This window comes from Mustela nigripes, chromosome 2, assembly GCF_022355385.1.
Source record: "Mustela nigripes isolate SB6536 chromosome 2, MUSNIG.SB6536, whole genome shotgun sequence".
Classification (NCBI taxonomy): Eukaryota; Metazoa; Chordata; class Mammalia; order Carnivora; family Mustelidae; genus Mustela; species Mustela nigripes.
The window spans coordinates 23,741,795-23,755,503 of NC_081558.1; the positions used below are offsets into that span (position 1 = coordinate 23,741,795).

General features: G+C 40.6%; 1 protein-coding gene across 1 annotated transcript in view; it reads left to right on the forward strand.

Moving 5' to 3' along the window:
* Positions 1–10,188, forward strand: part of CACNA2D3 (calcium voltage-gated channel auxiliary subunit alpha2delta 3) — an 858,873-nt gene extending 848,685 nt beyond the window's left edge. The window contains exons 36-38 of the mRNA XM_059389977.1: positions 6,892–7,004; positions 7,216–7,298; positions 9,795–10,188. Of these exons, the coding sequence (XP_059245960.1) occupies positions 6,892–7,004; positions 7,216–7,298; positions 9,795–9,887 (289 nt within the window). The 3' untranslated portion in view covers positions 9,888–10,188. The remainder of the gene's footprint in view (positions 1–6,891; positions 7,005–7,215; positions 7,299–9,794) is intronic.
* Positions 10,189–13,709: the final 3,521 nt, after the last annotated feature.

A 13,709-nucleotide genomic window follows, 5' to 3' on the forward strand; every position in this document is an offset into this window, starting at 1 on the left:
AGCAGACAGTAAGTCTTTAAAATATGGAAAAGTAGTTAATCTTTCCGCTGGCAAATCCTTTGTAGGGGGTGTTTTCCTATGCTTCAGGATAGCTACATGCAAGGCTTTTCATCTCCTAGGATTTGGGGGGGTGGGGGAGAGAAGATTGCTGTGGGGCTTCACTTGGGGAGCTTCTACTAAGAGAAGAAATTAAAATATTCATAAATAATTAATAATAATAAAATGGAAAGCAATAATATCTTGCCCTTCTCCTTAAGTGAGGAATCACTCTGGGTCCGCCCTCAAGGAACTTGAGCACTAATAAGTCCCATGCAAGACAGCACCTCTGCTGCCTGCTGTGGTCATGGACCCACAATGGGCTGGACCTCACAGGCTTGTCTTCTGCCCCTGTCGCTCCAGGAAGTCACCCAGCCTCTTGTTTCCCGGTCTCTGAAATGGGCACAAGCGTGTCTTATTCGTGTAGCTTCCGTAAGAGTTTACTTACCCACTCTGAGTCCCAGTTTTCTCTTTTGCAGAAGGAGGAAGTCAGTACTTGCCCCTTAGCATAACACTCCATTTTATAAATATTTGAGGAATACTGGAACACCTTCTTCTAAAGAACTTCAATGTTACGGATTCAGCTCATTTGTTTTGACAATGACCCTCCTGGTCAGTTTCCTCCCTTCCTCCCCTGCGCTGGTCTGCTCCCTGGCTCTCTTTCCCCCGATGACATGGTAGAAGGAGCAGACTTGAGGGTAAGGTTGGAGGCTCAGCAGGCAGAGAGTTCCTTGGGCCAATACCTGCCTGCTTCATGGGCGAGAGAGCAAGTGTCCACCTGCTGGGCAGCCGTGACTTTTTCCATGTGTCTCAGGCAGAGAATAGGAGTTGCCAGTGGTTGATTTAAGGATGACGTAAGTGAGAGCTCTCAATTTGGAGATGACATAGTCTCTGCCTTATAAATATTTCATTTCATGTAGTACTTTCATTTCTTCTTATTGCTAAGAAGACCCTTCCTATGTTCTGCCTTTTGTTGTGTCCAACTCACATGTGGTCCTGCTGTTGTTTAGTCCATTCATTCTTGCTGTGACTAACAGGAGTCATGATGCATGTGTGGCTTACTGATTTGCCATCCCGAACACATCTGATACACCTCATCCATCCCACTTATTTTTCTTGTTCTCTGTAGCAGAATTAAATACCCTTAATACATATTCTTAAATATTCATACTTTATTATGGTTTTGCAACATTGTTTTCCCACTTACTGTGTTTGGGGGTATGCTTTGACAGCAATAAACAATTCCCTTTCTCCATACATCTGGTGCCAAGGAGACCACAGAATGGACACACTGTTGCTTACTTAATCCTTCTTTTTTTGATGGACTTTGAGATGGGTTTCCTTTTTTTTTTCTCCCCTAAATGAACAGTGTTACCAGGAGCATCTTTACACATGACTTCTTAGGTTCCTGAACAGGAGTATATCTTATTGAGAAGTAAAACTGCTGAAAAAAAAAAATAGGATCACTAATGATTTCCTCTGGAGTAATGACAGATTGTTCTCATTGTGGTCATATTCACTTTCCCACCAGCAGTGCAGAATAATGTTCAATTTTTCAGACGCCATCATTGGACGTTACCATAAATTAAATTTTGGCCAATCTGCTAGTAAAAAGTGCATTTCATTACTTTAGTCTCATTTTAATGTATCTTTTCTCTAACCTTTAGTGGGATTGAACCCCTTTTACTGTATCAGGTGTCCATCTGTGTTTCCTCTTCTATAAGTCCTCTTGTGGATTTTTTTTTTCCCTCTTGTGGATTTTGATACTGGTGAGGCACTCACCTTCACTTTGCTTCCCTTTCCCTCAAACTCAAGTTTATGCAGTTGTCCAGATTATTCTTTACTCTTCTGAATGAATCTTAGGACCATTACCTCAAATTCCATCAAAAATCCCAATAAGAATCCCTTTGGGGGCACCTAGGTGGCTCATGGTTTAAGTTGCTGCCTTTGGCTCAGGTCATGATCTCAGGGTCCTGGGATCGAGTTCCACATTGGGCTCTCTGCTCGGTGGGGAGTCTACTTCCCTCTCATTCTCTCTGCCTGCCTCTCTGCCTACTTGTTTTCTCTCTCTCTCTCTGTCAAATAAATAAATAAATAAATAATCTTAAAAAAAAAAAAAAGAATCCCTTTGAATTCCTTTGCTTGAATTAAAAGGTCCATTGAAAGAGGAATGACATCTTTTGCAAAGAAGTGCTCCCTTTGGGGCGCCTGGGTGGCTCAGTGGGTTAAGCCTCTGCCTTCGGCTCAGGTCATGATCTCCGGGTCCTGGGATCGAGCTCCGCATCAGGTTCTTTGCTCGGCGGGGAGCCTGCTTCCCCCTCTCTCTCTGCCTGCCTCTCTGCCTACTTGTGATCTCTGTCTGTCAAATAAATAAATAAATAATCTTAAAAAGAAAAAAAAAAAAAAAGAAGTGCTCCCTTCCATCCAATTGTACTTCCCCCCAATTGTTAGTTTGTCTTTTATATTCAGTAAAATTTGGTCATTTTCCTCATAAAGAAGTCTTTTACTAGATTTATTCTTAGGCATTTCATAGTCATCATTGATGCTCTCAATGGTTCTTTATTTCATAAATATTTTTTTTAATTGGTTATTGCCTGTGTCCAGGGAGAGGCTGTGGTTTCAGATGCTGATTATGTAACTGGTCATCTTGCTGACTTCTTTTATTCTAGTAGTTGGTCAGTGGGTTCACACGGGTTTTCAATGAATACACTAAGATCTGTTCTTCGGGTGACTCGGTCGTATTCACTTGTGGGTAGATTATCAATGAGCATTTCAGGTTTTTTTTTTTTTTTTCCCCCACAGCAATTGGTCTGCTTGTGTTTTTACAGCTTGGCCAAGTGTTGATAATTTATACTTTATCCCCAAAGGTGTGTTTGCTCTAGCTTTTCAAATTGTTTGCCATGGTATACATAATCACTTAAAATGCTTAAATGCCTTTGGATCTTTTGGGTTTTAATGTGATTTTGTGATTTCTTTCTTCTGTGCCGAAGGCTGATTTATGTCAATGTTTTTTTTAAACCAGAGTTGGGTTCTTTCAATTACCTTCACAGTTTTATTTGCATTTATTCTTTTTCTTTTATCTTTATAAATTCCATTCGTCACTGAGTCAACAAATATTTGCTGAGAACCTGCTCAGTCCGAGGCACACCTTTAGGTGCTGGGGATAGCAGATTGCTGGGGCCGGACAGACGTAGCCTTCCTCCCACGGAAAGCGCAGTCTGTGGAGAAGGGTGAGCCGGAAGCAATTAAGGAGGGAGCAGAGGCACAGGAGACCAAGAGGAAAGGTAGTCGGGTCCCTGGGTCCTTGACAGGACTGATTCAGTGACATGGAAAGGACTACAGAAGAATTGCAGTGGATTTGTGAAGAAAGGGGAGGCGTGGGGAAGTGGGCAGATTGTGGAGAATTCTTTTAGGATTCGTGCTATGAGAGAGGACAGAGAAGTAAGGCACTAGCTGGAAGCGAGGTCAAGGGAGAGTTTTGTTTGTGAACTGAGGGCAAGTCTGCGATGGTCACTTCCCATCCCTTCCATCAGCCCCGTTGTTGGAGAAGCCTGAGAGCTGGTGGAGAGAGCCATCAATACCCAACCCAGAGTACCAGAGGGAAGACCAAGGAGAGGGGCACAGGTGCAGGCCTGTGTTCTTATTTTTTCCAACTTCTCCATCCAAAAACTTAGTTCATTTATTGGCAAACTGTTTTTCCCCAATAAACATGTTTAAGGCCATACCGCACAGATTGGAGTCTGGGCTGTTCTTAAATTATCAAGGATTACTTGAATATGTGTTTTTTTAAAAAATTTTTTATTTCCACTGTTTATATATCTTTTGCTATTAATTTCTAATTATACCCTACCCTAAAAGAACATATCACTGATGCTTTCGGCTCTTTGGAATGTGTTGCAGGTCCCTGGGTTTGAAAATAGCTCATATTCTGTTGTTTAAATATGAAGAATTTCCACTCTGTTTTAAAATAGATCATGTGTTCATCAATCACTTGTGGCATTTCTATCAGTTTTACACTCTGATCGTAAATGTTCGTGTCATAGCTTGTTTACTACTATACCATTTTCAGTACAAACTGTTTTCTTTATTACATTTTAATGATTTTCTCTGTGAATATTTGTAGACGAATACCACTAAACCTGTCCTTCTTTTTTTGTCTTTAGCATTTTCTGATGTCTTTTCGTTCTCTCCTGTCATTCTTTTTTAGAGGTATCTCTTTGCAAATGACATTATGGCAGTGTTTTTATCAACCCAATTTAAGAAACTCTGCCTTTTATTTGAATTAATTCCTTTTTTGAATTTCTGCCTTTTATATGTGAATCTAACCAACAGACATTAATTGTGATTGGTAATAATTTTATTTTATTCCGGTAGTTGTGTGCGTACGCGCATGCACATGTGTATAATTTACCATGCTCTCTTGGATTAATCAGATTTTCATCCTTCAGTTTATTTTCAATAACTACCCCTAAATTTTAAAGCAGAATTTCTACCTATATCTCCAGCTAGTTAGAATCTATTTTCCTCTGGATTCTGTCATACCTTTTATTTCCTTTTTTCCATTCCCTCAGAACTTTAAAGATGTTGCTCTATTTTCTTCATCTTAAGTCCCCCATTGAGAAGTTTGTGTCATTCTCATTCTTCTTAAAGTAATTTGTTTCTAGAGAAGCTTTTAGGGTTGGTATGTATCTTTGATGATCTGAAGTTTCACTCGTGCATGAATGGGCCCTTTTAGTGGAAAAAAAAAGTCAAATTTTTCTTCAATTGGAAAATATTCTTTCCCTTTGGAGCTTCTATTTTATATTTACATCTCTTATTCCTTTATTGGCCATCTGGTAGATTCATTTGGCATAATATTCTAATCAATCACTTGTTCTTTTTTTTTAATTTTTAAATTTTTAAATAAACATATAATGTATTATTAGCCCCATGGGTACAGGTCTGTGAATCACCAGGTTTACACACTTCACAGCACTCACCATAGCACATACACTCCCCAATGTCCATAACCCACCCTCTCCCTACCCCCTCCCCCAGGCCACCCTCAGTTTATTTTGTGACATTAAGAGTCACTTATGGTTTGTCTCCCTCCCAATCCCATTTTGTTTCATTTATTCTTCTCCTACCCCCAAACCCCCCAACATTGCATCTCCACTTCCTCAATCAGGGAGATCATAGGATAGTTGTCTTTCTCCGATTGACTTATTTTGCTAAGGATAATACCCTCTAGTTCCATCCACGTCATCGCAAATGAACTATTGGGACTTCATCAAGATCAAAAGCTTTTGAATAGCAAAGGAAACAGTTAACAAAACCAAAAGACAACTGACAGAATGGGAGAAGATATTTGCAGTCACTTGTTCTTTAAAGAGTTGTAGGATCTTGGTTTCGCATTTGTCTTTGAGACTCTGCGAACGTGGCTTCACCATGGAAACCATTGGATCTCTGATGAGCGCCATCTTATTTTCATTCCGATAGGCATAATCCATTCCAAAAAAGCCACCCGCTAGAGCAGTGTCATTGCAGAGGAGAGAGGTTACACGTGCAGAAAGGGGGAGGTAGAGCCAACAATGTTAAAGTCTTAGTGAGACAGCAAGTTTGAAATTTTTTCTCAAGCCAAGTAGAGTTGTGGAGAAGGATGGGAGGGCAGAGTCCATGTTCCAGAGTATGGATGGTGGTGGAGCATTGAAGAAGCATCTCTGAGCAAAGGCATGCCTTCCTTGTCCCCTGCGAGGGCTTAAAAAAGAAAAAGAAGGAGAAGGAGATAATTGTAGGATATTAGATGACTGGGCATCAGGCATTTGTAGACAAGAAACCAGTTGTGTTATAATCTCTGAGCCATTTTGGATAGCTCAACATAAGAGGTGTTAATTAGTAAAAATAAAAAGGAAGTCCTTTCTTCTCTTTATAATTTCCCACTACACAGAAGGGTCCTTCTTCATGGCATCTTGGCAAGCTGTGGTGATACACTTCAGAGAATAAAAACAAATTTGTGGAGAGAAGGATGAATGAAGGTTCCACTTATGGAGAAATGGACCTCTTTGTTCTGTCACAGTCTACCTCATCCGACTGAACAGAATTTAGTGAAATGTCCTAGAAAATTATATGACAGGGATTCCAGGTTTGGGGCTAAACATGGGGCTGATCTGTTTGCTCTGGAAGAATATGGGATTTTGTTTTGTAATTTGTTCCTCCAAAGAATCAGTAGTATTTCTTGCTCCAGGAGTGTTTTGACTTTGTCATTTCACTGCTTCGGGTGACGAGAGAGCAGGTGCCCATTAGGTTTACCTCCGTTGGACTGTCCTGATGGACCTGGCTGTCAGCACAGCCGCATAGCCTGAGCCCTGGCACACGCAGCCCCAACACTGTCTCATGCATTAATCTCATGCAAACATTGAACCTCTCTTTTGGGCAGACATTGTGCAAAGTAGTAGAGGGAAGTGTCTAGAAACTTCATCATTTTGGGAGGAGAGAAACAAAGAACTTTGAGTGTAAACTAGGAAGAGGAAGTGAGGCTTGGGAAAGCTGACCCCGTATCCTTGGAAATTGGGCTCATTTAGCCAATCTGACTCTCCTGGCTTGTACGCATAACATTCCAGTCTCCCCAAGGTGAGTTTTATGAGCTATGTGTAGCCGCAGCCATAGGTTATAGACTGTTGTCTTTTCAGTGAAACTTGGTATTTAAAAATGAAAAGCCTCACGGAGGAGGTACTTTTCGTAGTAAGGCAGTCTTTAAAAGCTGTTTCCCAAAATACCAAAGGAGTTCACTCCCCAGGGGAGAAGTTTTCCTCAGGATTCTTGACTTGACAGATGATAATTGACCACTCACTGTCTCTGTCCTTCATATTCCAACAGGTCCTTTGTCATCCAGCAAATTCCAAGCAGCAATCTGTTCATGGTGGTGGTGGACAGCAGCTGCCTCTGTGAGTCCATGACCCCCATCACCATGGCACCCATCGAAATCAGGTATATCCTTTTGTGCGTAGGTCCAGCACTGCTGCTGAAGCCGGTGAGGGGAATGGACAGTAAGGAAACCTAGGGGAGAGAGACTAGAGAGGGGGCAATGACAGCCTTTCCACAACTGGAGAGAGAAGAGTCATTGAGGACAAGGTTTGAGCTCCAACATACGGAGTAAGGGAAAGTGACATTTGGGCAAAATGTGCCTTAACTACAGTCAACATAACGAATCCCTTAAGTGTGAACGTTTAAAGGCCCAGAAGATCAGAAGGCGCCCGGAGTCTTGTCACGGCTTCCATCCTGAGGTAAGTCTGCGAACCCTTCCTGTTCTCTTTTTCCATCAGATTCACCCTGAGAGTCTCATAATGGTCAAAGAACTGTAGCTCAGAAGTTTACTAGTGAGAAAACAATTCCTTGCCGGCAGATCATTGGAAGCCGGTGGAAGGCCACCAGGGCTCGCCTTGAGCCCCTCAGCGCCTTCGTGTTCAGTCTGTGCTTCATGGTCTTCTTCTATCTGTGTCCATGGTTAAAGCTTCTTTCCTATCTTCCTTCCCTCTTATGTTGTGCTGTAGTCTTATTACTTTACCTTATTACGTACACTGTGGCTCTGGCTGTCTTGATTTCCTTATTTCAAACTGTAGTTCAGATGATGGTTCCCAGCTGACTTTTCGACAGCCTTTTATTTACAAGAAGTCCATGCAAAGTAGAAGTGGGTAATATTGGTATCAGATCAAGAGTGACAGTTTAGGGGCACCTGGGTGACTCAGTGGGTTAAGCCTCTGCCTTTGGCTTAGGTCATGATCCCAGGGTCCTATGATAGAGCCCTGCATTGGGCTCTCTGCTCAGCGGGGAGCCTGCCTCCCTTCCTGCCTCTCTGCCTACTTGTGATCTCTGTCCCCAGACCTTAAATATTTTAAAATATTAAAAATAAAAAGAGTGATAGTTTATATAAGTGGAATGATAAGCCTCCCGTCACCACCTGAAGCCACAACTATAAAGGCACTCCATTCACACCAGAAGTGAGGATCAAAAAAAAAAAAAAAATTAAACTTAGCACCGAGAAAGATGAATACCCCCAAAGTACCATAGGCAAAAAAGCCTTTTTATTCCAGCAAAAAGAATGGAAATGTAAAAATTAACTCTATCTCACTTTGAAAAACACAAAGCTTATCTAGACCAATTATTATTATGGGGAGCCTGGGAAGGTCTCTATTTTTAAAAATGCCACCAACTCCCAACTGACTGACTTTAAATCCCACCTTTAAATAACAAATAACTTTAATGTGAAACTCTCCAAGTCCTAGAGAAGATGTTAAAGTCAACAGAGTACCAGTAAAAACTTGGAATTTATTGAGAATGTTTGCTTCCATGTTCAAAGAAGTGTTCAGTAACAACATATTATGCAAATATATGCTGGAAAGGTCTTTGATCAAATTCAGTGATAAAATTCAAATAAAAAATTCTTTGTGTAAAATTCAAATACAAATAATAGTCCCAAACACAAAAATCACTTCAGTTAAAACCAGAATACCTATGTAGACAACTAAAGTCATTAAAGGAAGAATCTTCTGAAGTTAATAAAATAATTTACTTAGGTAAATAGAAGATCAATATTCAAAAATTAGGATTTTTTTCTGTAAGAAACTTTTTTCTGTAAGTTTCTAGATTTAGTAAGATGAGGTCATGGTCTTATTCTGAACATGAAGGTGCTAAGGGGCTAAAGATGAGCCCTGTTGGCCTTCCATTGCTTCCATTCTAAATTCTTAGATACGACAAAGGTTCAGTTCAAAGGAGAAAATACGGATTAGATTTAAATGGTGAAATAATAGTCTCACAAGAAATGTTAGGGATTGGAGAAATCTTCCTATCCAAGATCAGATAGCTATGAAAGAAAACCAGAATTTCTTTATAAAAAATTACAATTTTTTATGGAAAAAGATTACTGAAAGTCAATAACCAATTTATACAATTCGAAAACTTATTGATAAACCAAATCATGAAGAGCTTTTTACAATTGGTAAGGCAAACAACTATATATAAAAATAAAATAAACCAAGGGCAGGGACCATATAAGTCCCTGGGTGAGCAGGACCTACAGGTAATGAGGATATCTCCAGCTATAACCATCAAAAGCCAAAACACCCTACACTCCCACTCCTGGGCATCCCCACCACAGTCAGGTGCATGGGCGAGCATCGTGGACTGGTAAATGACTTGCCCTCAGCACTCTCCATAGCAGCAAAGAACAGATAAGAAAATCTTTCCCATCGCTACTACAATAGAGCTAGAAATACGGAGTTGGAAGAATTTCCATCAACCAGTGGATAAAAAGCATGCTGCAGAAAGGATTACATAATATGATCTCATTTTAATAAAACAGCCCTCTTAACCCCAGATAAAAAGAAGGAAGACACACCCAAAACCTTCTATAACTGTTTCTGCAATGATCAGGCCCCTTAGATGTCAACTTTTCCTTACATTCTGACAGGAGAACATTAGACGGCCAATATTCTGCTGTTCTCATTTGATCGCAGCAGACATCTCTACCAACAGCCTTTACCTCTTGAGCGTTCTGTGTACAGAGTAATTCGGAACATTTTATGCGCTGACAACTAAAATCAGAGATTCTCATCATGAACTCGAAGAAATTTAGACAAGTCCATTTCCTCGCACTATCTAGGTTCCAAAGCACTTGATTCCTATGTTGGAGGGAGGAGGGGAGGGTCTGGGGATGCAACACAGCTCAGAAAGTTGAAGGCGTCTTGGAATCTGGCTCTAATGGCTCCTGTGTTTCCCTGTAGGAGAATGCAAGGGAGTGTGGAGGGGCGCCAAGTCTGCAGGCCAAGATGGTCCTTGTCCTCTTCCCTCTGCTCTTGATGCTCTTCTCAAGGTGACATTGACTGAGATGTTCTCTTGGCATGCTAAATTATGGATAAACTGTGAACCAAAATATGGTGCGACATAGGGGACATGAAATATAGTCCAACCATCAGCATCTCATGATTCTAAACTGTGCGTGATATAAACTCTTAAAGATATGTTGACAAAAAAGTTATCTTTTTACTTTGCCAGTCATGCAAATGTGAGTTTGCTACATAATCACCCTTCATCAGAAATGGGACTGCGAGTGGGCAGTGTCCCTTCTGCTTGAAACCCATTGAAACCAATTTAAAACTGTGTACTTTTTAAATAAAGTATGTTAAAATCATCACCTTTCGATTTTTGCTTTATTGCTCAGACTAGAGACTGAATATTGCATGGAAAAGTCGCCCGCTCCAGATTCCGGGAAGGGATGGTTGTTGGCAGAGACTTTGTTCTAAAGCAGATTCTAGACAAATATTTCACAATTGTTTAGGTGCTACACTCTCTGTTATAAAAATATTTACAGAAGCAAATCAAAATATCATCTGCATGGGAAGAGTTTATGACAAAGAACCCTGAATATTTTTGAACTAAGCTTCAATAGAAATCATAATTTGGATGAGAACACAAGCTCCAGTAACACTCAAGTGTCGATCTGTTTGGGAGTAGAAAATAAAGCAGTAAATCCTAGGAATTCATTCTGAAAAGACTTGACAGAGGAAAAGAACAATGACTACAAATGACCCTCAAGCTTATTGCTTGAGCATTTGGCTTCTGGCTTCCCTATAAACAAGGGATGAAATCAGATCTCAAATATTACAAGATGTGAAACTACCCAGACATGTAAGCATTCCTGAAACACTGGATCCTGACCCAAAGAAAACAGATTCCACTGGATCATAGTTACCAAATAAAGTGGAATAATTTCCATGCCTCAGTAGAATCGAGAATGTCTTATTTTATAAGACAGACATCTGAAAGTCATGGGGAGAATGCCACTGAAATTGAAAACAAAACAAAACAAAAACAAATACATTATGCTGTTGATATTTTAGAAAAACCGATGGAATCATACTGCCGTATCCTAAGGTGATGCCAGTATTTATAAGAATAACAATACTGCATTGCTCTCTTTCTTGAAATTCTAATGCCTCCAGTGATGTTAACAATATAGCAATACTGTAACATGTCAAGTTGTCAAAATTCCAACAAGGATGGGGCTATATAGTATTGAAACCATGGTGGTCATTGGTATTATTCTCTTCTCTGCACTAGGGAAATGAATGAAATCATTAGTAGCCTACACAAGTACCAAAAATGCATTATATTTACACTAAATAACCATAATTTTTTTTATAAAAATAACATTATGTGACCTATGATTCTCCTTTATATTTCTGGAGAACTGGCAAGAATAGGTCAAATATATAATAACACCCATAACTGAATACTAATGATACAAACTATGTGTCTGATACATATTTACAATTTTGCTGTCTCTCTAGTCACTCTTCATTACCTATAAATCTACTCCCTGCTCTAAGCAGAGGTGTGGCATCATTTTCAGTACCTTGTGTCAGGAAGACGGCATAACTGAGTCACCCTGTTGCTTTGTGATGTCCTCAGGCATCACCTTCAGGTGAATGACCCCCCCCCCCCCACACACACACAGCACCTCAGAGTCTCTGTTCCCTCAGGGACTCCAAACAACTGGCCATTCCATTTATCTGTTTGGATATCTAATCATTTTCTCCAACCTAATGTGTCCAGAGGAGAAATTGATTCCCCCTCCACCAAACTCTTTCCTTCTACCCGACTCAGCTTCTCAGATCAAACTCCTTGGACACCGTCTTGTCTGCTCCTTCCTTCTCAGCCCGTCACTCAGAGACTCTCATTTCAACAATAATGGGGCTATATGGTATTAGGGCCTTGGGCAAAGAGATGTTCCTCCTCATGTCTTTGTTTCTTCTTCCATAAAAGAGAGGGTAATCCCATTTACTCCCTGGGTTGGATGTGAGGGTCACATCAGTTCAGTAAACAGGGAAGGTATTTTTAAAGAGCCCCAGGGTGTGCCTGGGTGGCTCAGTGGGTTAAGCCTTTGCCTTCCACTCAGGTCATGATCTCAGGATCCTGGGATCGAGCCCAGTCGGCCTCTCTGCTCAGCGGGGAGCCTGTTTCCCCCTCTTACTCTGCCAGCCTCTCTGCCTACTTGTGATCTCTGTCTGTCAAATAAATAAAATCTTAAAAGAAAAAAAAAAAAGATTTAAAGAGCCCCAGGCAGAGAGTGAGATCTCAGGAAACATTCACCACTGGGTCCTCTAGGTTTGTGATAGTTCTTGGTGTTTTTGTTTCTATTATATGCCAAACACTGTTCTAGGAGCTGGACACAAAGCCACAGATGATAACAGAGAAGTCCTTGCCCTCAAGAGCTACAAGAGAGTAGGAGAAATTTAAAAAAATAATAAAGCTATTCCAAATACAGTGCAAAGCTCACCTAGTTACTGAAATTTTGGCAGGGACATTCAGTATACACTTGACCCTCAAACAGCATGGGGGTTGGGGGTGTCCCCACCACCTGCGCAGTTGAAATTCTGTGTACAGCTCTTGACTTGCCACAACCTTAACTACCAATGATAGCCTACTATTGACCGGAAGCCTTACAGGAAACATAAACAGCCGACTAACACATATTTTGTGTGTTTTATGTATCATAAACTGTATTCTTACAATAAAGTATACTAGAGAAAAGAAAATGTTATTAGAAAATCATGAAGAAAAGAAAATACATTCACAGTTACATGTTGTATATATATATAAAAAAAAAATCAGTGTGTAAAGGGACCTTGGGGTTCAATCCCATGTTGTTCAGGGTCCCCTGTAATTGGTAACAACCCAGAGGTGCCCATGACTCATTACAGGGTAACATTGCAGCAATATTCTTCTAGAGGTAGAAAGTTTTCACATATATATATATGGATATCCATATATAATTATATATGTATGTATGTATAGAATAGGTAAAATTAATAAAAATATAGAAGTATTACAATATTTATTGAGGGTAGAATAGTAATAAAACTTGGGGTGCATGGGTGGCTCAGTCAGTTAGGCATCTGCCTTTGGCTCAGGTCATGATTTCGGGTATTGGGTTCGAGGCCCGCATCAGGCTTTGGGCTCCCTGCTCAGCGGGACGCCTGCTTCTCCTTCTCCCTCTGCCTGCTGCTCCCCATGCTGTGCTCTTTCTCACTCTCCCACTCCTTGTCAAATACATAAATAAAATCTTCCTTAAAAAATTAAAAAAAAATGAAACACAACACAGATAAAAACACAGTATTAGGACAATCGGGTCCCCTGAAATAAGATAGTTATGGTGGTGGTAAAAACTATGGCTTAATCCGTAAAATCATTTAAGCTCAGGAAATGTGGTATTATTATTTCCATTATGAACAGTATAGCACTACGGAGGAGAATATTATTTCTGTCATAAGAGATTACAATAAAATTTTAAAATTATGGGCAGAAGAGCACAATTTTATTACTATCAATATTGGAGGTGGTAATAATTTAACCAACACTCGAGGGGTGTATGACTGTCTGTAGTTTGGGAGCTCCTGATCGGTGTGTATGTGCGGGAGAGACAGAAGAGGACATTTCCCATGAATGGCGACTACATACATCTGCCTTGTGGCGACCGTCCTTCTGCTGGGGGCATGGCAAGCATCATTTTCCCTAAGCCAGTGGTGATGAACCTTGGGCAACTTTGCCCCACCCCCTCGGCCCTGGGGACATTTGTCAGTGTTTGGAGACATTTCTCGGTTGTCACGGTTTAGGGCGGAGGAGGTGCTGCTGGCGTC